This window comes from Lactuca saligna, chromosome 6 (genome assembly GCF_052625555.1).
Source record: "Lactuca saligna cultivar CGN05327 chromosome 6, ASM5262555v1, whole genome shotgun sequence".
NCBI lineage: Eukaryota > Viridiplantae > Streptophyta > Magnoliopsida > Asterales > Asteraceae > Lactuca > Lactuca saligna.
Genome location: NC_136422.1, coordinates 8,606,556 through 8,632,712, shown reverse-complemented (window position 1 = coordinate 8,632,712; position 26,157 = coordinate 8,606,556). Strand labels below are relative to the sequence as shown.

The 26,157-nt window shown below is 36.3% G+C and overlaps 4 protein-coding genes across 4 annotated transcripts in view; all 4 read right to left on the bottom strand.

Moving 5' to 3' along the window:
• LOC145002287 (uncharacterized) overlaps window positions 1-10,000 on the bottom strand; it is a 46,597-nt gene extending 36,597 nt beyond the window's left edge. Inside the window, exons 1-5 of the mRNA XM_078961585.1 lie at window positions 9,832-10,000; window positions 9,374-9,724; window positions 9,057-9,282; window positions 2,178-2,189; window positions 1,267-1,288 (exon numbers count right to left, since the gene is read on the bottom strand). Of these exons, the coding sequence (XP_078817711.1) occupies window positions 1,267-1,288; window positions 2,178-2,189; window positions 9,057-9,282; window positions 9,374-9,724; window positions 9,832-10,000 (780 nt within the window). The remainder of the gene's footprint in view (window positions 1-1,266; window positions 1,289-2,177; window positions 2,190-9,056; window positions 9,283-9,373; window positions 9,725-9,831) is intronic.
• Window positions 10,001-21,783: 11,783 nt separating this feature from the next.
• Window positions 21,784-23,365, bottom strand: LOC145002081 (blue copper protein-like). Its single transcript, XM_078961380.1, has 4 exons — window positions 23,028-23,365; window positions 22,761-22,928; window positions 22,373-22,546; window positions 21,784-22,265 (listed from the first exon to the last, which is right to left on the bottom strand). Exons 1-4 carry the CDS (start codon window positions 23,197-23,199, stop codon window positions 22,006-22,008), a joined length of 774 nt encoding a protein of 257 aa, XP_078817506.1. The 5' UTR covers window positions 23,200-23,365; the 3' UTR covers window positions 21,784-22,005.
• A 734-nt stretch (window positions 23,366-24,099) lies between these two features.
• Window positions 24,100-24,934, bottom strand: LOC144999657 (uncharacterized). Its single transcript, XM_078958783.1, has 3 exons — window positions 24,738-24,934; window positions 24,527-24,645; window positions 24,100-24,456 (listed from the first exon to the last, which is right to left on the bottom strand). Exons 1-3 carry the CDS (start codon window positions 24,895-24,897, stop codon window positions 24,331-24,333), a joined length of 405 nt encoding a protein of 134 aa, XP_078814909.1. The 5' UTR covers window positions 24,898-24,934; the 3' UTR covers window positions 24,100-24,330.
• LOC145002285 (uncharacterized) lies at window positions 24,897-25,826 on the bottom strand. Its single transcript, XM_078961583.1, has 2 exons — window positions 25,580-25,826; window positions 24,897-25,480 (listed from the first exon to the last, which is right to left on the bottom strand). The coding sequence occupies exons 1-2, from the start codon at window positions 25,824-25,826 to the stop codon at window positions 24,897-24,899; spliced, it is 831 nt and encodes a 276-aa protein (XP_078817709.1).
• Between the last annotated feature and the right edge of the window lie 331 nt (window positions 25,827-26,157).

Here is a 26,157-nt window from a genome sequence, read left to right as displayed (position 1 = left end):
GGATTACGAATGGCCTCCCTAAGGCAGAAGCTCCAACAGTGAAGAGTCGTGCTTTCCAGCTGACTACCGAGGAGGCTCAGGCAGCACTAGATGTCGTGGCTGGTATGTGTTCATTATTTCTATTGAATTTATGTTAAATGTTTATATGTGTGCTTTTTATGCTTTGGTTAGGGACCTTCTTGGTCAATGGTATGTCGGCTCATGTTCTAATTGATTCGGGGGCTACCCGATCTTTTGTGTCTCTTGCGCTTAGCAAGAAGTTCCGAGATGCAACGGGGACCCTGGATACCCCGCTTGAGGTGGAGATTTCAGATGACCATAGTATAAGTGTTGCGAGGGTGTATCAGGACTGTGTTCTGAATGTACATGGCGAGAGGTTCCGCTTTGATTTGGTCCCCATACCATTGCGAGGATTGAAAGTGATTATTGGGATGGACTGGATGGGGGCTAAAGGGGCCATGATCGATTGTGAGCAGCAGTTAGTCCGGGTTCGAACCCCAAGGGGGTAGAACTGGTTATCCAGGGCGAGAGGGCCTCACAGGGCATGACTCTCTGTTCGGCTGCGAGGGCAAGGAGGTACTTGCAGCAGCGCTGCATGGGATTTTTGGCCTATGTTTCAGTTACGCGGGTGGAGACAGTGACGGGTATCGATAATGTACTAGTGGTGCGGGACTTTCGGGACGTTTTCCCCGAAGAGTTACCCGGAGTGCCTCCGGAAAGACAGGTGGAGTTTCGAATCGATTTGGTATTGGGTGTCGCCCCGATTGCAAAGGCACCATATCGGTTGGCGCCACCCGAGATGCAAGAATTGTTTGCACAGCTCCAAGAGCTACTAGACCGAGGGTTCATCCATCCGAGTAGTTCTCCGTGGGGAGCTTCAATCCTCTTCGTGAAAAAGAAGGACGGGTCATATAGGATGTGCATCGATTATAGGGAGCTGAATAAGCTAACGGTGAAGAACTGCTATCCCTTGCCTAGAATTGACGATTTGTTTGACCAACTCCAAGGGCATCGTGGTTCTCTAAGATTGATCTTCGGTCAGGGTATCATCAGATGAGGATTCAGGACGAGGATGTGCCGAAGACAGCTTTCAGGACTCATTATGGGCATTACGAGTTCGTGGTGATGCCATTTGGGCTCACTAATGCTCCGATCGCATTCATTGACCTCATGAACCGAGTGTGCAGGCCGATGCTGGATCGGTCAGTGATTGTTTTTATTGACAACTTCTGGTTTATTCTAAGACCAGGGAACAACACGAGCAACATTTGAGAGAGGTACTGGAGACCTTGAGGACAGAGAAGTTGTATGCAAAGTTATCCAAATGTGAATTCTGGTTGCGGGAAGTACAATTTCTGGGTCACGTCATCAATCAAGAGGGTATTTCGGTTGACCCAGCAAAGGTGGAAGCGGTGATGCGATGGGAGGTACCGAGGAATGCCTCTGAGATTCGTAGCTTCTTGGCTTAGCGGGTTACTATCGGAGATTTATCCAAGATTTCTCCAAGACTGATGTGCCATTGACCCGTCTGACCAAGAAGAATGTGACTTTTCGATGGGGTGAGGACCAACAGAGGGCTTTCAAGACCCTGAGGTGGAGGTTATGTGAGGATCCGGTTCTAGTTCTGCCCGAGGGGTTGGATGATTTAGTAGTGTGTTGCGATGCATCTATTTCAGGGTTGGGTGCGGTTCTGATGCAGAGGGGGCACGTGATCGCTTATGCCTCAAGACAGTTGAAGCATCATGAGGCTAATTACCCCACTCATGATCTGGAAATGGGGGCAGTGGTGTTTGCCCTCAAGATCTGGAGGCATTACTTGTATGGTGCGAAATTCATTTTGTATACAAATCACAAGATCTTGAAGTATTTGATGGACCAGCAGAACCTGAATATGCGACAGAGGAGATGGTTGGACGTGCTTAAAGATTATGACTGCGAGATACTATATCATCCAGGGAAGGCCAATGTGGTGGCCGATGCGTTGGATCGCAAGGTGATAGTTTATTTTATTTCCTTATTTTATTAGTTTATTTTTAGATTTTTAGATCTTTTTATCATTAATGCATTGTAATTTATTTATTTTTCTTTAGTATGGATCATACCGGGTGCTTGTTATGTTGCATGAGATATTTTGTAGGTTTTTCGGTGCTTGTTGCGGTTGCGGGTTGATTGGAGACGGGCTTGGTGGGCTCCCGAGGCATTATTGGGCTTGGCGGAATCAAAGAGGAAGAATTGGGCTTTGAATGTTATTGGCTTGGATTATTTGGGTTAGTGAAGATGGATCATAAAATTCAAATTTTGGGCTTGGAGCATCCATTTGGTGGCTAAATGATGATTGGTGCATTTCAAATTACGTGGAAAAGGAGGGGGACTAAAGGAATCTTTGGTAGTGGAAGGGTGGAGTGGCTTGGTGGACCAATAGCATTACTGCAACATTTGCGCGGGTGGAATTTTCGTCGCGCGGGTACCCACGTAACATCCCCGTTTGGGCATTTTGGTCATTTGGCTTGCCATAACCCTTGGGGATCAGATCTAGAAGCTTATTCACGATTTTCCACCATTAGAGACCTGCAAGAGGCGATTTTGGGAGCTAGAAACCATTTCCTTTCATCTTTCCAAATCTTAGGTAGTTTCTTTATGCAATTAGATTATTGTTCTTGGTACTTTGTTTCCATGAGTGGCTAATACTCTTATTTGGTTGACTTTGGCTGAAAACCAATGAATGTTTGTGGGTTTTGAAGGATTTATGTTGATTATCAATTTATTCCATGTTTATGATTCTAGTTTGCAATTCTTATGCTTATTTGATGCTTTGATCGTGAGCTTAGTATTTGATTGAGAAATGGTTGATTTATTTCATTGATTTTGCATTGGATCATTGAATTTATCTAGAACAAAGGCTTTATGATGGTAGAAATCATCTCTAGCTTATGAATCATATCTCCTTTATGGATGTGTAAGCATTTGACATCCTTTAAGAATTGGGGATTCCTTCATTCTTAAGGCTAATTGATTTCTTGGGATTAATTGCTTCAATTGACCCATGATCTTAATTAAGAAGGTATGTTGTGGGCTTCCCCAACCTCCATACTACCTATGAGGAATCTTGGCATATCATGCTTCATGATTGCTATAACCAATTTGGGATGAAGGATAAGCTTTGTATTAGATCCTAATGATAAACACACAAATGTTCATTGCGTTGAATTACCTTAGTTAACCAATTATTCCCAACCTTTGAGCATCTCATCAACTTGCTTAATTGCAAGGTTTTTAGTTATTCAGGTATTTTAGTTTTCAAGTAATCAAACACCCCCCCCCCCCCCCATTTTATTTTAATTGTAGTTAGTTAGTTTAATTTCACTAGTTCTATTGAATTGCATTGGTGATTGAATACAACCATTTCCCCGAGGATCAATACCCCTTTTTACCATTATATTACGTTTATTTAGCAATCAAAGGGTGTAATTTGCTTGGTGGGCTTGACATCCCAACCACATGGCGTTTGGGTCGCAAATCAGAGGTATCTGTATGAGGGTGACGGTAAGTCCCCCCTTGATTGACATGATTCGAGGGGCTCATGTCGAGCAGGTGAGGAAAGAGAACTGGAAAATGGAAAGGATTCGGGGGTAGTATCCTTTGTTTATTAGGGATAGTTGCGGCTTGTTGACGCAGTGTGGCCGAGTGTGGGTACCGATGTTAGGGGGAGTGAGGCAGAGACTGTTGGAGGAGGTGCATAAGTCCAGATTTTCTATACACCCAGGTGCAACAAAAATGTATAGGGATTTGAGGCAGGGCTATTGGTGGCCCTGCATGAAGCGAGAAATCACCAACAATGTGGAGCGGTGTTTGACCTGTAGGAAGGTCAAGGCCGAGCACCAGCGACCTCATGGCAAGGTTCAGCCATTACCCATTCCCATGTGGAAGTGGGAAGAGATCACTATGGATTTCGTCACGAAGCTACCATGGACAACGAGGGGACTAGATGCCATATGGGTGATCGTGGATAGATTGATGAAGAATGCCCACTTCATCCTGATCTCCAAGAGTATATCTGCAGAAACGTTGGCAAACGTTTATGTTTAGGAAGTGGTGGCTAGCGACGAGATGCCGGTATCAATGGTTTCAGATAGGGATGTTCAGTTTACATCCAGGTTTTGGAAGAAGTTCCATGAGGAACTGGGTACCCAGCTGCATTTTAGCACGACATATCACCCCCAGACCGACGGCCAGAGTAAGAGGACAATCCAGACACTGGAGGACATGCTGCAGGCATGCGTGCTGGACTTCGGAGGAAGTTGGGATGCGTATCTTCCACTGGTAGAGTTTTCTTATAATAACAGCCATCATGCCACTATTGACGGAGCACCATTTAAGATGTTATATGGGATGAGGTGCAGGACCCCAGTGTGCTGGGACGAGGTTGGGCATCGGGTTTTGGGGAGCACGGAAGTGGTACTTGAGACCACCAGATTGATTCAGCAGGTACGCGACCGGTTGTGAGTCTCGCAAAGCCGTCAGAAGAGTTATGCGGATCGACGACGATCATACCTCGAATTTCAGAAAGGGGACTTTGTTCTACTAAAGGTGTCGCCATGGAAAGGGATTATTCGGTTCCGCAAGAGGGGAAAATTGGGGCCCCGGTTCATAGGTTCGTTCAGGATCTTAGACTGGGTGGGCAAGGTGGCATATCATTAGAGCTTCCAGAGGAGCTTAGTCGGATTCACAACACATTCCATGTATCCCAGCTTCAGAAGTGCGTTGCCGACGAGTCCTCAGTCATACCCTTGGACGACATTCAGTTGGATGGAAGCCTGAATTACGTCGAAAGACCAATTACGATTTTGGACAGGTTGACAAAGAAGCTCCAGAATAAAGAAGTGAAGTTGGTTAAGGTGCAATGGCAGCACCGAAGGGGTTCCGAATGGACCTGGGAATCGGAAGATGAAATGCGAGGTTTCTACCCGGAGTTATTTGAACCAGCGGGCTTCGAGGATGAAGCCTAATCCAAGTGGGGGAGATTTGTAACACCCTGATCCTCGGGTACTAATATTAGTATTGCTTCTTTCAAGTTTTGAAGGATCTACTCGACGAATTGGCTTCCCTACTCGTCGAGTAGTAGCGAGTTAGTTCGCGAAGTTTAATGATCTACTCACCGAGTCCAGGAAGGCACTCGACGAGTAGCTCCTGGCAGATGAAACCCTATGTACAGGGCCATGCGCCCTATTTAAAGGGGCCATTAGCCTCCCCCAACTTTCCTTTTACAACTCCTCATTTTCCAAAAACCATGATTCGTGTGTGTGTGTGTGTGTGTGGTCTTTAGTGGGTAGATGTGATAGATATTTTGTGTTTGTTATGATATGTGATTGCATGTTGTATGAAGACCCCGGGGGAAGCCCGTGGTATTGGATGTAAGACCATGAGGGGTAGCCCATGACAGTCCTAGGTGAAGACCATGTGGTGTGGGGTAGCCCATGGCATTCGATGTAAGACCATGCGGGGGAGCCCATGGCAGTCCTAGGTAAAGACCATGCGGGGTAGCCCATAGCACTATTACAAATTTTATGTATGCATGGCTTATGTGTTATGTGTGTAGCTTTTATGGCTATCGGGATATGTATTGTGTGAATTATGTGTGGTATGCTCTGGGGAACTCACTAAGCATTTCTCTTACAGGTTGTTGACTGTTGCAGGTACTTCGGAGCCTAAGGGTAAGGGCAAGGCGTGATGATGTGGCGCGTACTCTACCTCTCTTTTGGATGTTTTGGGACTCTTTGATGTTTTCAGAAAAAGACAACAATGATGTAATGAATGTGATTTTGAAACAAATGTTTTGAAAACCTATAGAATGTGTAATCGGTTTAATTAATTAAAACAAAAAATTTTCTTTGTAAAATTTGGGTTTTTACAGTTGATGATCTGTTGATTGTTGGATCCGACATGCAGGAGATTAACAAGCTAAAAAAGCATCTAAAACTTAGGGGTTGCTAAACAAATATTGGGCATGAGCATAGCCATGGACAGAGTTACCGGTATACTAAAACTTTCACAAGCCAAGTACATCAAGAAAATCTTATAAAAGTTCAACATAGCAAATGCGAAAGCCAGAAGTACATCTTTGAGGAGTCAGTTGAGACTTACCAAGATGCAATCCCCAAAAACAGAAGAATACATAGAATACATTGATAAAGTTCCCTATGGATATGTTGTTGGTAGTTTAATGTATTTAATGGTTTGCACAAGACCAGACATTGGTCATGCAGTGGGGGTTGTGAGCAGATTCATGTCAAACCTAGGAAGACAACATTAGGAAGGAGTGAAATGGTTGCTATGATACTTAAAAGGAATAACTGAGTGTTCCTTATGTTTTAGAAGAAAAGGATTACTTTTAGAAGGGTTTAGTGATGCAGACTTAGGTAGATGTGCAGATTTAGGAAAGAACACAACGGGTTATGTGTTCATAATTGGAGGTACAACAATCAGTTGGATGTCAAGGATACAAAAGAGTTTTGCTCTTTCAACCACAGAAGTAGAATACATAGCACTTGCAGAAGCTGGCAGAGAGAGAGAGAGAGAGAGAGAGAGAGAGAGAGAGAAAGAAAGAAAGAAAGAAAGAAAGAAAGAGGGGGGATGGAGGGAGGGAGGGAGTACTTTGAGGAATGGATAAATTTGAATGTAAAATGAATTTCTTCAAGCCTTTAAGTGAGAGATTATTGGGGTATGAAGTCTTGTCCAACATGGAGCACTTAGATAAAAATGGAGAACATGGGGTTCATGGAGTATGTGATAAAAGAATGGATCATTTGATAAAGGAATGGATCATTTGAAAAAGGAACATATCATGTAGAAGGAGGTTTGGAGCACCTGGAATAGGTTTGGAGCACTTGGGAGTGATATGGAGCAACAAGGGGATCTTGTTGCACCATTTGTTGAAGGGTTGGGCCAAGAAGGATATTGTTGTTCCAAATCTATTCCCTCTTGTGCTATGGGGTATCTCTCTTGCGCCATGAGGTACTCTTGTTGCACCATGGAGTATGTTGTTGTGATAAACATGGCCTTGTTGCTCCATGCATGATGTTGTTGTACCACGATGGTGAGGTAGCTCCAACATACAAGTTCTTGTACAACACTTGAAGCCACTTGCACGATCCATATTCCTGTTACGCCGTGATGGCGCAAAATAGACCATCTTGGTCCTTGATGAACCAAGTGTGCTATGAAGTCCTTTATGATGCTCAAGATGGAAGAATGTTCCAAAAGATGCCGCATGGCAGAATATGATTGGTTGTCACCATTTATGGGCCTATGAGTCAATGGGCTTGGCCCATTATGATTTAAGGTTTGATTCCTCAAGTATAAATAGGTTCATACCGCTATCATTGTAAGTGCCTAGATTTCTGTGAGAGGTCAAAGTGAGATACAATTTTGAGTGCTTGCAATAGTTCCAGAAAGTTAATAAAATCATCTCTCTCTCTCTCTCTCTCTCTCTCTTTCTGTCGCCCGTGGACATAGGTCACCATGACAGAACCACATTAAATATTGTGTTCTTTTGATTTACATTTTTCAGAAGTTTTTGTGAGTTCACCGAAGTTTGTTTTTTGGTATTTGTCTGAAGTGCTTAACTAGTTTTGTTGTCACCTAACAAAAAGAATTTGACAAATTTGCACACTAATTGAGAGTCATATATAAACTAACAAAGAATCAGAGAAATATATATATTATCAAACAACATGGGGGATTTTATCCTTCTAAATAACGGTCTTACTCTATAAAATGACTTTTTGAATAAGTTATTAAGATTTGAAATCAACGAAGAGGTTCGGAAAGTGAATCAAAGATTAGTCGTTTGGGGTAGTTATGCAAGAGGAAGAGACATATAGAGCAACAAAGAATTCGAAAAGTTAAGGAATTAGCTTTGAGAGATACAAATAGGGTTTTTTTTTTTAATATATATCTTGCAAAGTAGTCGTGCATAGGCAACACCGATTGCCATGGACGTGATCGTCAGCATACACTCTTCTGTTAGCAATGAATTCTATTATACGTTTCTTCTTTATTCAGCCTCACCCGAACCATTTTTAAAACCACCAAACCATACTGAATGAGTTCTACTGAAAAGGCTTTGGTATCTACCAACAGTTACCAAAAGAATGGTCTCGTGAATTTACACATATACAATTCGAATTTTTGTTTGCTATGTTGTTCTAGGTTACTTCTCCATTTCTTCATACATGATTTAGAAATTAATGAAATTAGACCCAAATATATAAAAACTATACACCAACTAAAAACTATGCCCCCAAAATTTGTGGGTTAAATAAAAATCCAATTCCAATAATACCAGGCAAGGTTGTCAAGATCGAAGATCTTATATATGATCGCTTTATCTTTGCAAGATTGTGACTGCAAGATTAAAATCGAATTGTAAAATACTATCAAAAACATTTTATAACATAAAAAAATATATTTTTGTCTACGTGTGTTAACATTCAGTTAGCAATAAATAGCATATTCCATAAATCTTTTAACAATAAACAATTAATAAGGGATATTCTATATAGTTACTCTAAAAAATATTTATATATATATATATATATATATATATATATATATATATATATATATATATATATATATATATATATATATATATATATATATCCTACAATCTTACCGGAAAACGATCATAATCGTGATTGATTTACTTGGGTGTGAGCAATCTTACAATCGTGATTTTAACAAGGCCAATAGATAATTAAACATACTGACTTGGAATGGTCAATTAAGTCCATCATTTTGAAAAAGAGAGTATATATAATATATTTCTGAATCACCGGAATGAGTCTTAATAATACTATAACAGGTGCCACACGAGGGAACAAATTGGCTCCAGCCAACAGATACTACAAAAAAAACACGAAAAAAGACATGAATATGATAAATATCATAATTCATGAGACCATAACAAAGACATCACATCATTGTCAACAACAGAAGAGGAAGCAATCCTTGCAACCTAGAATTTTGGTGGTGCAAGTTTTCGTGCTCGATAGTACGGAGGAGGAGGATATGTTGACAGGGGGAGTACATTTATGAAAAGTTTCAGTCCCTTCAAACAGTGTTTTCCGACACCACAAACATACCATTTCCTTCCAGGGGTATCGAGGGAGATCACATCGTATCCACTTGTGAGAGCTTCAGTAGCAGCCGGAATAGTACATTGCTGGAAGGAAGTTCCATTTACTCTAAACACATTATGCTTTCCCACAGTGTATCTGAAGACTGTATCAATTATATTTAACCAGTTAGCTATCATAGCCTTTGAGAACATAAAACGGTTATAATTTTTGCACTGGTTTATAAGAAAATATACCAAGTTTATCCCCGACAAAGAATTGCTTTCCCGTGGCCCATGCTTGGTAATCAAAGTTCAAGGTCCATCCTTTATCGTCACCAACCACAAACACCTTGCTTGATGGAACAGGAGAGACCCAAGGAGCTGGGGGTGGTGTTGATTGAGGAAAAACAGTGATGAAAAGCTTCATACCACCTTGCTCACAATGTTTTCCAACTCCACAAATATACCATTTTCTGCCAGGTGTTTGAAGGGTTATGACATCGTATCCACTAGTGAGAGCTTCGTTAACAGTAGGAATCATACACTGTTGGAAAACTGTTCCATTGACTCTGAAGACATTGTGTTTTCCAGCAGCATATTTGAATACTACATCCAGAATAAAGGAAAAGATTTAGAGCTATCACATATATATATTATCATGCTCAAGAACCTAATCCACTAATTTAATGCTTGTGGGATAGAGGGGCGCTTACTCAGTTTATCACCAACGACGAACTCCTTCCCATAGGCCCACGCTTGATAATCGAAGTTGAGGGTCCAACCTTTGTCATCGCCAACAATAAACTCCTTGGAGGAAACTGAAGTAGCTACTGCAGCAACCATTGCTACAAAGAGAATGATGTTCCACCTGTTTGTACCCATCTTTGTTCGCTTAACTACTGATTTAAGTTGTTTGCGTCTATATGTGAAATAGAATTTAGATAAAGTGGGTATTTATAGATTGAAGGCATTGAACAAGTTTTGAGCGGCATGGCATCAAATATATTTGTTGGACCAAGTCTTGAACTGGGGGTCTATATCTTAAAAAGAACGTTGAGATCTCTTACTGTTTATATTTTACATTCTTCTATTTGGGTTTACGACAAAATTACGAGTTAAATATGAAAAAGAAGTAGCATGCATGGTATTTCTATAAACCTTGGGAGAATGAACAACATATTGTGTTTGAGCTTTTGAGGACTTGTTCAAATCTATGATTTTTAAACAAAATGATTTGTCTAATTATAAGATTCCATCCCTCGTTCGGTGGATTCTGCAATTTTTTGCATATTTCTTTTGACTATATCTTTTGTGTCTTGTCGCAGGACAATGCAAACAAATAAAGACTAAATTACACGAAGTGAACCCAAATTATATCCTCATTTTTTTCTATTTTTGTTTAATTTCATATTTTTTTTATCTTCCAATCTGTGATGATAAATAATTTAAGATATTATTAATTTTATATGGATAAAAGATAAATAGAAAAACAAAATAAAAAGAACATTTATTTTCTCATGATCGATGGATGGATTGCACATATAAACTTTAAAGTGTTATATTTTCCGCTATTTGTTAATTTTATATTAATAAATAATATAATTAATTACTAAAAATAAGAAAAGAAAAACAAGAAAAAATATATAATAAAGGTAAATTAATCATAATAAGTCGGTCGGTGATTAAAATTAAAACACAAATAAAATACGGATGTTAGGTTTATAAAATTAAAACACAAAAATCAAATGTGTATATATGTGGGAATGATGATGAATTGAAAGAAAACCAATGTTGTGATTGCAACCAATGGCCACTAAGGCAGTAGAAAAAAGAGAATTATGAAGTATCTGCAATCAATGCTAATCAGCGTTAGAGCATCAACAAGGCATTATTTAAACTTATTAGAATTTAATGAGTTGACACATCATTATTTTACTTACTATATAATTTTACATTAATTTTTCTATAATGCATTGAACTCAATAAAGTTCAATGAAAACATGATATTTTGATAGAATAACGACTTGGTATAGTGCATATCCTTATAATAAACCATCATTACTTCTAAATACTATGTTATCCTAAGAAATTGGCCCGTATAACATCTAGGTAAAATCTTTTCCTTGACTTTCATACATTATAACTCTTAGGCATAATATCATAGCTTACAATTAGGTAGAGTATCTATGATATATTATCATAATATTTCATGTTTTATATAACTATTGACATATATATATATATATATATATATATATATATATATATATATATATATATATATATATATATTTTGATAAAGCACTTTGATAAACATGTATCCCCCCCCTCTTAAAACCTGGAAAATAGTAACATGATATTGTGAACTCACCCTTGACATAACAGACGGTTGATGTAGGGTTAAATCAGGCTTGGGACTCTAGAAAGCACCTAGCGCAGTAGTGACTTCGAGGGAGAGAGAGAGAGAGAGAGAGAGAGAGAGAGAGAGAGAGACTTTAAGAAAGGTGTATAAAAGGAGTTTGCACTGCATTCTATTTGTAGGCATGGTTTTGGGGTGCGGGCAACGAAAGAATTTATATGCATCGCTCCTGATCATTGTGGCTCCAACCGGAAGTAGCCACGTGTCACTTCCCCACTTGTCCACGTCACTCGCAATCTACTCGAATTCCATGTTAGGTATGCAACCGGCATAGACACACACTTCTCACATACAAAATGATTGTATAAAATCATAACACTTTCGTGCGAGCTCTGAGCTAATCCCTTTTTATATCTATTTTGATGATCTCAAAGAGCACTACAATATCCTTTAGGTTGCTCTAGTTATTTTTTACTTTCATTTTTATGCCTAACAGGGGTAAAACTAAATATATTTACAAAAATCATATATCTCTCATATGGATCCCGTTTTCGACATTCTTTCTCCCAAATTTTATATCTCAAGTAGTACTGCAAATTTCCTTTTTGCTCTTTTAGTCCAAATTCAACCAATCTCTATGTATATACTATATATGTAGTTATGATGATAAATTGAAAGATGACCAATGTGGTGATCGCAACCAATAACGACTAGCGGAGTAGTAAAAAGAGAATTATGAAATACTATCAATCAATGGTGATCAGCGTTAGAACATCAACAATGCATTGAACTTATTAGAGTTTAATGAATTGACACATCATTATTTTATTTACTATATAATTTTACATTAATTTTTCTATAATTCATTGAACTCAATAGAGTTCAATGAAAACATGATTTTTTTGACAGAATAATGACTTGGTATAGTCCATATCCTTGTAATTAACCATCATTACTTCTAAATACTATGTTATCCTAGGAAATTGGCTCGTATAACATCTAGGTAAAATCTTTTCCTTGACTATCAGACATTATAACTGTTAGGCATAATATCATAGCTTACAACTATGTAGAGTATCTATGGGTATATTATCCTAAGGGTTCATGTTTTATATAACTACTGATATATATATATATATATATATATATATATATATATATATATATATATATATATATATATATATATATATATATATAAACACTTTGATAAACATGTATCCCCCCCCCCCTAAAACCTGGAAAATAGTAACATGATATCGTAAACTCACCCTTGACGTAAGAGACGGTTGATGTGGGGTTAAATCAGGCTTGGGACTCTAGAAACCACCAAGCACAGTAATGACTTCGAGGAGAGAGAGAGAGAGAGAGAGAGAGAGAGAGAGAGAGAGAGAGGGAGAGAGAGAGAGAGAGAGACTTTAAGAAAGGTGTACTGCAAATTTTATATCTCAAGTAGTACTGCAAATTTCCTTTTTGCTCTTTTAGTCAGAACTCAACCAATCTCTATGTATATACTATATATGTGCGTATGATGATAAATTGAAAGAAAACCAATGTGGTGATCGCAACCAATGGCGACTAGCAGAGTAGTAAAAAGAGAATTATGAAGTACCGACAATCAATGGTGATCAGCGTTAGGGCATCAACAATGCAATGAACTTATTAGAATTTAATGAATTGGCACATCATTATTTTATTTACTATATAATTTTACATTAATTTATCTATAATGCATTGAACTCAATAGAGTTCAATGAAAACATGATATTTGGACAGAGTAATGACTTGATATAGTACATATCCCTATAATTAACTATCATTACATCTAGCTACTATGTTATCCTAGGAAATTGACTATTATAACATCTAGGTAAAAGCTATTTTCCTTGACTTTCAGACATTATAACTTTTAAGCATAATATCATATCTTACAACTAGGTAAAGTATCTATGGGTATATTATCCTAAGGTTTCATGCTTTATATAACTACTATATATATATATATATATATATATATATATATATATATATATATATATATATATATATATAGATAAAGCACTTTGATAAGCATGTATCCCCCCCCCCCCTAAAACATGGAAAATAGTAACATGTGATCGTGAACTCACCCTTGACGTAAGAGACCGTTGATGTAGGGTTGAATCATGCTTGGGACTCTAGAAACCACCTAGCGCAGTAGTGACTTCGAAGTAGAGAGGTAGAGAGAGAGAGAGAGAGAGACGGAGACTTTAAGAAAGTTGTACAGAAGGAGTTTGCACTGCATTCTATTTGTAGGCATGGTTTGGGGTGCGGGCAATGAAAAATCTGTATGTATCGCTCCTGATCATTGTCGCTCCAACCGGAAGTAGCTACGTGTCACTTCCCCAGTTATCCACGTCACTTGCAATCTACTCGAATCTGGTGTTAGGTATGTGATTGGCATAGACACATACCTCTCACGCACGAAATGATTGTATAAAAATCATAACACTTTCGTGCGAGCTCTGAGCTAATCCCTCTTTATATCTATTTGATGATCTCAAAGAATACTACAACTCTCCTTTAGGTTGTTCTAGCTATTTTGACTTTCATTTTTACGCCTACGGGGGTAAAAATAATTGAATTTACAAAAATCATATATCTCTCATATGGATCCTGTTTCCGACATTCTTTCTCCTAAATTTTATAACTCAAGGAGTACTTCAAATTTCCTTTTTGCGCTTTTAGTCAAAACTCAACCAATCTCTATGTATTGTTTTTATGTAATTAACTTTAATTATGCGCAATTGATTTTTACTTTTTACTAAATCCTTAACTCCTTTATTTGGAGTCGGTTTTTACGAATCTTGTATCATGGGGATTAGGTTAACGAGTACTTTCTAAATACATTAACAATTTTAAGACATTACAAATTTTTGGATGCTTATTTTGTAGCCGAACGGTCGATTTTATCATAAATGTAACGTCATATTTTGTTTTTTATTATTATCTCATAAATCAAACATTAAGCTATTACATTTATTTTCATACTCTCTCCTAGCAGTGGTTTGTGATAGGATTTTCTCGGTTGTCATAGACGTCCTCATATAACTTCCTATTTTGGAAAGCGGTTTTAACATCCATTTGACATACCTCATAATCATAAAAGGTAGCTATGGCAAGCATAATCCTGATCGACTTGATATCAGCCACTGGTGAGAAGGTCTCATCATAGTCAACCCCTTAGGTTTGAGGAAAGCCCTTTGCAAGCAGTCGCGCTTTGAACATATGTACTTTTCCATCCATGTCGATCTTCTTCTTGGAGATCCATTTGCAACCTACTGTCTTTCAACCAGGTTCATGATCAACCAAATTCCATACTTTATTATCATACATGGACTGAATAGATGCAATTTTATGCATATTGTATATTAGTTTTTTTTAGAATTTTGCATCATATTTTATGATTTTTTATGTGCATTAGTTTAGATAATATTCAACTCATGTACTCCATAAGAATTACCGTATTGCTCATGTTTTGGTGTCTATTTCAGGTAATTCGAAGTGGGGCAGTAGTTTGAAAGTCTTTGGAGCATATTTGGAGCTTAGACGGGGCCAAAACGCTAAAAAGGACCAAATACGAGCTATGTCTCACCACATATAAGTTGTTCTTCACTTAAGAAACTTAATTGGAAAATTTCTTATTTTTTTAGGCATTTTAAAACTTTGGTCCTGAAGCACGAGTCGTGCCTCCCAAGCACGGGTTGTGCCTACCTCCTGATGCCATTATTTTAGATTTTTTTTAATCTGTGAAGCCCAAGCACAGGCCATTTTTCCCAAGCACAGGTCGTGATTTCCCCATTGAAATCTAGTTTTTTGGTTTTTTTCTAACTTTTTATGGATTCTCAATTTGCATTGACCTGGCACGGGTCGTGCTCCCAAAGCACGAGCCTTGCTTCTTGCCATAATCCTTATTCATTGCCAAGTCTGCTTTATAAATACCATATATGTCCTCTCATACGATCCTAGGCGTTCCCAAACAACGAAAAACCATTCTGAAGGAGATTTTCTGTTATTTTTCATCACTTTTTGAAGATCTGAAGGTTGGGGATCATCTCTTATGCTTAGTTTAGTAAGATTTAGTAGTTTAATGTTTCTTTTTACTAGTTTTGATCAGATTTTAGCCATGTCTGGCTAAACTCTAGTTTTCACTTTTACAAAAGACTAGTAATTTTCATGTGATCAAACATCATATTTGGTTTACATTATCTGTTTCTATTTAGTAATTTCAGTTGTATACTTAATGAATGTTTTATTTTGATTATTGTTACTCTGACCATCTAGTTGGGGTTTAATCATTCCAGTTAATCAGTTGTTGAAATTTGTAATTGTTTTGACAATATGGTAATAAGTAACAAGTAATAAATCGGTTCTATGTTTGGATTTGACTTTATTATAAATTGAAATTTCATATCTTTATGCTTCCGATCTTCTAAGAAGTATTGTATATTGATGAGAATTTTACACTGATCTTAAAGCTACTTTTCTAAATTTAATTAAGAGCTTGTTTAATTAGATCAGTAAAAAGTTATAGTTAATTGAAGAGCTTTTTTGGTTAAGTAATTAGGTAAAAGAGAATTTACTGGAGTCTGTTAGTTTTTCTGAGTACCATCTTAAACATAATACATTTTGAATAGTCGAGTATGGATTGATTGAATGATTAGAAAAGTCGCATTAGAACTAGATTCTCTTTTTATTATTGAATATGCTTTAGTTTATTTTCACGTCTATTTTAGTTTAATTATTAATAAAAAAACCCTTTTATATTTTCTTTTTATGACTAATATGTGTCTTATGCAAAGAGGTATTTACCATTAGGTTGTGTCATTGTGGATTCAACCATGCTTCCATGTGCTATCATTTAGTGCCTTCGAGTAGTGAAATTTTATTTGCTTTAATCGTGCGCGACAACGGTTTAACAAATTGGCCACTTTGATGGAGACACGGTGTTGCTAATAGTTTGTATGCCAAGATCTTCACATGCAGGTACACCACTAGAGTTTGTTCCCGAAATAAATAAATAAATAAATAAAAAATGAAAAAGAAGCAAAAAAACATAAGCAATCAGTTGGTTTCTTTGGTACATCATCTTCTCTAGCCCGAGAAATCACCACACCACAAGGCAGTACCTTGTGGTACGAACCAAAACTTGCCATATCATCCTTCTCGAAAGTACCATCATCTTCACTTCTAACAGTCCATTTAAAAAGTATTCCCCACCACCCTCTAAAAAATCCGAAACCATAGACTCTTCCCAAAACAAATTAGAAAAATCAGCCATGAGTGAAGCAGGAGACGAAGCATAAAAAACTTTCAGATAATGGGCCACCCATGAGGTTAATCAACAGCCTCTCTGCATCACATTTCCAAAAGCCCAGATTTTGAGATTAAATCTTGGTTGATACACCTTATTCCCACGTTTAGAGGCTTAGAAAATGAAGATCCACATAAATTCCTCAAGAAGTTTCATATGGTTTGTTCACGAATGAAGCCACATGCAACTACTGAAGATCAAATAAAACTAAGAGTATTCCCCTTTTCATTTCAAGATTTAGCAAAAAAGTGGCTTTACGATCTACCATACGGCGCCATAATATAACTACATGGAACGAGTTGTCAGAATTATTTTTAGAAAAATATTTTCTAGAAGCAAGAGTCTCAAACCTTCGTACAGAAATCGTTGCAACCAAGCAAAGAAAAAGAGAATCTCTCCACACCTACTGGGAATGTTTTAAGAAGTTACTTATTCAATGCCCACAACATGGGATAAGCGATTATCAATTATATCAGTGTCTCTGTGAAGGTCTTATACCACTACAGAAATGGTTGATTAACGCTTCGAGCGGGGGATCATTACAAGATATGAAGCCGACTGAAATATATCATTAATTGAGAAACCAGCGAACAAATCTAATTATTTGGTAATTGAAGAAGAATGGTACCCACATCGGCCAAGAGAAATAGAAGAGATCAACAATGCCCATCTAAAAGCCCAAATATCTGAACTGGCAAAAGCGTACTTATGAAAGAAAAAACAGCTACAAAATTAAGTTTTTCTGCAAAGTTAAGTTCCATAGCAGTTTTTATGCATGTTATATTGTTTTTTTATAATTTTAATGTTAAATAAAAAGGAAAATATTTTTGCGGCGACATGTTAGTATTAGCGGCGAGAGAGCATTTGCGACGACAGAGAGCATGGCGGCGACATATAGAGCATTTGCAGCGAAACAACAGAGGCGACCTTTTGCGGCGACAGATCACCACTAATACCTTTAGCGGCGACAAACCTACTTTTTAACGGTGACGTCTGTCGCCGCTAGTGATCGCATTTCTTGTAGTGTTGACGAGTATTTTTGAAAAATTAGTTTCTATAAAGTGCACATATGAACACCCACTCTATATAAAAAAGACTCAAGGTAGTTTACTAATAGTTTGTATACATGTTGATGATTTAGACTTCATAAACAACTCTTAGAACTTGGTTAAAACATTCAAAGAAGCTATGAAGAGAGAATTTGAAATGACAAATCTTGGGCCTTTATGACACTACAAGAAGATTGAGCAACAGCGGCGACACGCGTCGCCGCTAAAGGTTAGGCATGTCGCCGCTAATACCTTTAGCGGCGACGTGTCGCTGCAAATACGTCGCCGGTATAGATTCGTCGCTAATACGCTCATTGGCGCCGCAAATACTTGGTGTCGCCGCTAATACTCCTGTCGTCGCTAATGCTGCTCGTCGCCGCTAATAAGACGTCGTCGCCACTATTCCCGTCGCTGCTAATGCTCTTTTGATTTATTTATTTTTTTTGTTTATTTATTTCACATTAAATTTATAATCAATCCAAATCCAAATATTAATCTGATAATTTTATATAGAAATATTAATACATAAAATCAATCCAAAATATTAATACATAAAATCAATCCAAAATATTAATCCATATATATACCACATTTAGTATTGTTTCGAATTACAAAACGTTTCATTAAATCCTAAAATAACTAGTCTTCCTCATCATCATCTTCATTATTTTGTGGCGGCAATGAGCGAAACCACTCTTCCAATGCTGCAGAACAAGCCGGGTCCTGTAGTATTGTTTGCAGTATTTGCAACTATAAAAAAAACAAAATATATTAACAATATATCAGAATAACATTATAATTAATTATACCAATCTATTATAGCATTTACTAACAATTACCTGTGATTGTGGTTGTTCTTGTGTCATTGGTTGTTGCTGATCGTACATAGACACAACGGTAGGGGGTTTACGCCCAATGCCTCTGATATGTCCGCGTCGAACACCCAATATTCTTTCAAAACAATCTTTTATATCAGTTGGTGCTAGACCGCTTGCCTCAGAAGTAGCTTGGGTTCGTTGGTTTATCTCTTTGAGTAAAGCATTCTGTATTTTTTAAAAACAATAAAAATCATAAAAATTAGATTACTAAATACCTTTGACAATATAAACACTTATATGAAAAATACAAATTAACCACTTACATAAAAACTAATTTTATTTTATTTTAATATTAACATTAACTTGATTTTAAAACTACTTTAAGTTGATTTTACAATTAATTTATTATTTTTTAATGTTTTTTTAAAATTAATTTAATTTTATTCTATTTAAATTAAAATTACAAGAAGTACATTGCTATTAAGTTAGTTTTCTAATTAATATAATTTGATTTTACAAATGTAACTTAATTTGATTCTAAAAGTAAATTAATTAGATTTTATAATTAATTTAATATTTTCTTTTTTGTTATTAGTTTAATTTATTTATTAAACTAATTTTATTTTATTTTAATATTAACATTAACTTGATTTTAAAACTACTTTAAGTTGATTTTACAATTAATTTATTATTTTTTAATGTTTTTTTTTAAATTAATTTAATTTTATTCTATTTAAATTAAAATCACAAGAAGTACGTTGCTATTAAGTTAGTTTTATAATTAATATAATTAAAGCTAAAGTTGTAATGACCAACATTAAGTCACTAAAAGTATGTTCCTATTAAGTTGGCCAAACATTAAGTCACTAATAAATTAAATACTTTGAAACCATATACAATACATTACTAGAAGTAAGTTGCTATTAATAACCTAATTAAGCCAAATGTATATATCCAATTTGCATATTTCAATTTCATCCAATTTCATACAATTAAGTCAAATGTATATATCCAATTTCATACAATTTGCATATTCCAATTTAATCCAATTTGCACATTCCAATTTCATACACTTAAGTCAAATGTATACATCTAATTTGCCATATCATATTTTTATCCAATTTCATACAAATATAAACATCTAACTTTCATTTTAAGGCAATGTGGTATAAACATAAATTTCAATCCAACAAATGTATATATTCATGTCATTTTTTTATACATCAATCTAATCTAAACATAAATATCAAAATATACACAAAATGCATAATTAAATTCCTACAAATCTGAAAAAAAAAACACACACAAACCAACAAAATATTTCAACAAAATATATACAATCAAACAAAATTATCCAATAAAATGCATAATTAACCACTTCATATCTCAAAATACAAACATAATCACTCAATATAATTGAAAAATGTTCACATTTTATCATCTTAAGTAACACAAAAACAGAAAAATCATAGAAAAAGATGAGAAATTCGACCTTGGGGAAGGAGGGGCAATTTCGGAATTTGCAAAAATATCACCGGTTTATGGCTGTCTTGGGGGAATGAGGGGCAAGCACCGGTCCAAGAAGCAATTCCAACTCCACAAACTTGTTAAAAAAGCGTGATATTGAAGAAAGAAGAAGAGGAGAACGAGAGAAGTGGAAGTAGAGAAGAAAATGGCAGAAAGGGAACCTGTGAAGGGGGTAATCTGCGTTAGGTATTAGCGGCGACGGGTATTAGCGGCGACGTTAGGGCAACAGCGGCGACATAAGGGCATTAGCGGCGACATGTGGAGGGGAAAAATAAGGCGCGTCTCCGCTTTGCTCTACAGCCGTTAGATCAAAGTGAAATCTGACGGATGGGGTCAAAACGACGCGGATCGCTAAATGAACGCATTAGCGGCGACGCATAGCAATAGCGGCGACACGTAACGCGTCATTTACGTGTCGCCGCTATTGCTATGCGTCGCCGCTATAGGCGTCGCCGCTAATGCGTTTATTTCTTGTAGTGTGATATTTCTTAGGTATAGAGGTCAAACAAAATCTAAACATGGTTTTGTTTCTCAACAAGAGTATGTTAAGGATCTTTCCGTAAAAGTTCAATGGGAGAATGTATGTCGTTGTCTGCTCATGGAATAAAAGCTAAAATTTTCAAAGGGAGTTCAAGAAATGAGCTTAAACGCTTGTTTGTTCCGTAGCTTAGTCGGTAGCTTGATGTAAGGTACAAGGAGCATAGAAAAGAATCATGAAGTATGTTGAAGGGACACTTGATCACATTATCATTTATGGAAAGTCTACAAAGGCGGGACTTGTTAGCTTAAACTGATAGACTTTGGAGAGGATATATGATAAAAATAGCACCTCATCCGGTTTTGCTTTCAGTCTTGATTCTAGAGTTGTGTTTTGGCAATCCAAGAAACAGAGCGTAGTTGCCTTATAATCCTCGAGGTTGAGTGCATATCTCTCTAGTGTTTGTTAGCAGACTCTATGGATATAGGAGTCGTGTTGAAGGAATTAAGTCAATATCTATGATTTTCTGGATAAGAAATTAACTATTGCTCTGACGTCAAAGAATCATGTTTACCATGGAAAGAGCAAACACATCAGAATCTAATACTATTTCATTCGTGAGCATGTTGATAACTATGAAATTCAGATTGATCATTGTAGCACCATGGAGTAATAGGAAAATATATTCACTAAAGCCCCTACATGTATGTTAGGAATGGATTGTATCTAGCTTAAGGGCCGGAGAGTATTCGAAGTAAGCTAGAGAGTTAGTTGGTTAACGTAACGGTTACAGTGACAATTATTAATACGAGTATCAATTTTCCGTTACGCATGAATGGTTGTGATGGTTCAAACATTGTATATAAGTAGTAATTTACTATGTATGTTTGTAAATAATGTTATTATCATGTATAAATATAAACAGGCTCATGTATCTGTTTGATATGTTAAACTTCTTCAATTCTCTTCGAACAAGCACGATGATCGATGAGGTTAATGCTGGAAGGAACAAGTGAACAACCAAGATCTATCACTAATTAGTATATATACTCGATATAGCAATGTCAAGGGTTATATCCAAGTTAAGTTTCCTTATAAACAAAATCATACTTAAAATGATCATCCTATCCACTTAATTTACACATAATATTTACAACAAGAGCTTATATATGCCACATATTTGGCTCCAGCCATTAACACACAAAAGTAAAGACATATGAAAGAAAAACACAAAAATATATATCATGTACGTAGGAGGGGGTATAACTCTTCACAGCACAAGGGAGAATCCAATCCTCAAAGCCTAGAGTTTTGGTGGGATTAGTTTTCTTGATCCTTGGAATCCAGGAGATTTGGATGGATCAGATGCATGGACGAAAAACTTCATGCCCTTCTTACAATGGTCTGGGGCACCGCAAATAAACCAGGTGTCTGGGGCATCTAGGGTCACAATATCGTATCCATTACTGAGACCTTCATCAGCATTAGGAGGGATACATTCCTTAAAGGAAGTTTCATCGATCGCTTGAAAGACACTATGCTTTCCGGCTGGATACTTGAAGACTGCATGCATACACAATATTGTTTAACCGGTTAGCTAGCTAGTTGCTTCAAGACATACGATGCTTATAGTTATGACATTATATATAGCTAGAGTATAATGAGCATACGAAGTTGATCTCCGATATTGAATTTCTTTCCATTCGCCCAAGCTTGATAATCCACATTCAGGGTCCAGCCTTTATCATCTCCAACAACATACAACTTGCCCGGGGGAGCAGGCTCATTAGCAGCCAATACCGTGATGTAAAACTTCATAGAACCTTCCTCACAGCACCATTTTCCTGTTAAACAAATGCGTAGTTTAGTTTTTTTTTTTTTTTTTTTTTTTTTTTTTTTTTTTTTTTTTTTTTATAGAGGTCAAAGAGATATCAATGTTCGTCCTACGCCATAATTAAACCCTTAAGGGGTTTACCATTTTTTTTATATATGTACACTACAGTTAAGATGTAATTAATCAAGTTAGGTTTCAAAAACAAAACAAAAACAAAAAGAGACCTTCATCGTTTTTTGCTTTGCAGATGAAAAATTTATTTCCAGGGGTTTCTAGGGTTATCACATCGTGTCCACTCGTGAGTCCTTTTTGTTTACTAGACGCATAACAATCTTCCCAGCCCGCATCACCAACTTCAAATACATTGTATTTTCCAACAGGATAATTGAAAACTACATCAAGAGAAAAAGAATTTTCAGAAACACTTCTTATGAATAGATAGAGAAATAACTGATGCATTAATTGATTTATATAAGATGCCAGACACATACCAAGTTTGTCGCCAACATAGACATGCTGCTGGAATGCCCATGTTTGATAATCAAACCCGAAAACCCAACCTTTGTCACCACCAACGATGTGCTCAGTGGCTGAAGCGGCCGGAATAACTAAAGCTGCTACGGTTGCTATGAAGATGATGATCGTTGGCTTGTTAATAGCCATTTTTACACACACAATATATGAAATTCTAATTACTTTTTTATATCTGAATTGCAAATGGATCGATATGCCTATTTACGTAAAAACTTTGAAGACAAGTGAGTTTTTAATGAGTTTTGGATGGCTTGGCGCCAAATAGTTTTTGCATGAAACGGTTTAAGATGATGTTATGAACTTGGACCGCCAATATAGAAAGAAGAGGCATGCATTAAATTTCTTTCAACCACGAGAACTAATGAAGACCGTATTTTGTTGCCTAATGACTCGTTCAAGTATTCCATATTTGGACAAACCATCTCTTTTATTAGTAAATTTAATTATCTAATTATTTGGTTAAAAAAACTCAACTTAAATAAATAAAAGATAATTATATTGATTATGTTGGGCTTTTTCTATTATTATTGTTAGTCTTTTGTGAAACGGCATGTTTGTTTTATAATTCTAGTTCCACAACGAGAGTATTCTCGTTGCTTCTTTTATCAAAGGGACTAATATTTTCATCCTGTTATTTTATCAAATGGGATAACAATTAGCAAGATAAGGCTGTCCATGATACTTTGATGGGTTTGGGTATATTTTAGATTTAATCAAGGTTGCAGAAATCGTTCGACGGTAGTTTGGCGGTCGATTGGGGTTAAGGGATTAATCAGTCTCGACGGGGATTAATCGAGTATTAATCGGGGATCATTAATTATTAATAACAAGTTAATATAAAATAAGCAAATAACCATACAAAAGTCATAAAATAAGTAAATAACCATACAAAAAGTCATAACTAGTATTTAAACATTTAAGTCATAATCCATCATATTACAAGTCTAAAATAAGTTTAATAATAATAAAAACACACATTTTCATACATTTAAATGTTCATATTCTTCTAATCTTCAAGTTCTTCCACTATTTTAACTCCATTCGACTCATATTCATCTTCTTCAAACACTTGCTCATCATTCTCGGATTCGAAATCTTCATTGTAAAGTTTTGTCGTTGTTGAACTTTTACGGGGTACTTGATTATTGTTGGTCTTGAGAGCTTCATCAATCTTTTCCATAACTGGTTCGGGGTCAACTTCATCTCCATCACCGTCATCTTCGTCTACAATCCATTCTTGAGCCGAGTGAGAATCATTTGCTAAAAGCACTTCCAAAGTCCTATCTTTTCTCTTTTTGTTTTTTCCATTAGATTAGCATTGAATTGAACATAAACAAGATTGTTCAATCTATTTGTCTCCAATCTATTTCGTTTCTTCGTATGTACCTAAAAAAGTACACATAACAAAAGGTTAAAAACATTATTGATATTTAAAGATTACAACTTTATAACTAACCACTTCAAACGTGCTCCAATTTCTTTCACAACCTGATGAGCTACTAGTTAAAGAAAGAATCCTCATTGCAATCTTTTTCAAATGACGAGTTGAGCCGCCAAAGAGTCCCCACCATCTTGCTATAATATTAAAGAAAAAAAACATTATTAAATTGATAGATATAAAATTTTATTATTTTATAAATTACTAAAAGAAACATAAAGCATATTACCCGGATCAAAGTCGGCATTATTCACCATACAACCTTTAATTGCGAGCTCCAAATCTACCAATTTTTCCTTGTATTTTGGCAAATCAATCATCACGACTTGTCTTTCCATCTCAAAATCTCCAAAAAGTAATGTATCAAAAAATTCAAGAACCGCATCCATTACGTCGGGATCATGTTGGAGTTGGGAATCATATAATGGTAATAAGGATTCAAAAGATAAGCCGTCAAATGTAATTTTGAATCTAGCCTACCTTTCATCTTGTTGTTTATGATATCTATAATAGGCTTGTAAGCTTTCTCGTTTCCACCCAAAGCTTTCATAATTTCTTCTTTTGCTACTTTAAGCTCACCATAAACAAAACCCATTGAAGGCTTCCAATCCGCATCAACCATTCGAAGGACTTTCACCAAAGAGGAAAACACTTTTAAACATTGTGTCACACCGGACCAAAATTGGAGACTTGTCACCGTTCCATATGAGGCTCTTACTTTAGGGGTACCGGAAAATTTGCATTCCTCCCACTCGTTACTAGAGAACATATTTTTTAGTTGCTCCTTCTTTTCGGATAAACTTTGTAATGTTAGAAAGGCGGAAGCAAATCTCGTGACTCCCGGTCGGATAATTTCCCTTTTCTTAGTGTGGTTTCTCATCATTGCCAAGGTTTTGTGGTGAGCATAAATGAAGATGGTTAATTTCTTTGCTTGATGTAAGACTTTCTTAAACCTTGGAAGTCCACCGATACCTTGAAAAAAAATTACATAACAAATTAATGAATTACAATATAAAATAAAAGATGATAAAAACTAAATTGGTAAATAATGTAATAAAAAAATATAAATACCTTCGAGCATAAGGTTAATTGTGTGTGTCGCACATGATGTCCAAAAAATGGTTGAACTTTTCTCTTGTAGTAACTTTGCAGCTCCCATGTTATTCGTGGCGTTATCGGTCACAACTTGAACAACATGATCGAGACCAACTTGTTGAATGCAAGATTCCACATAATCATATATGTATTGGCTTGTATGTGCTTCATTGGAACATTCTTTTGATGATAAAAAACGGTACCCATTTTTGAATTTACACATAAATTCATAAATTCATCTGTCATGATTCAGCATCCAATCTCTTTCCATTCTTCTTTATTTTTTTTCAACAAGCTTTTTTTCTTTCAACCTCATGCTTTAGGAGTGGGTCACTCAAAGAATACCTGATAGGAGGTGGGACCCCTGTTCCAAATTGTCCAACAACCTCCAACATCATTTTGAAGCTATCATCTTCCAATGCATGAAAATGAATTGCAGTTTTATATGCCTATCTACTAATGAATTTATGACATGCTAAAAGTCTTTCTTTCCGAACAACATCGTTAAGATCAACTTTTTTTCCCTTTCCCTTCATAACTTCAGGGTTTATTTT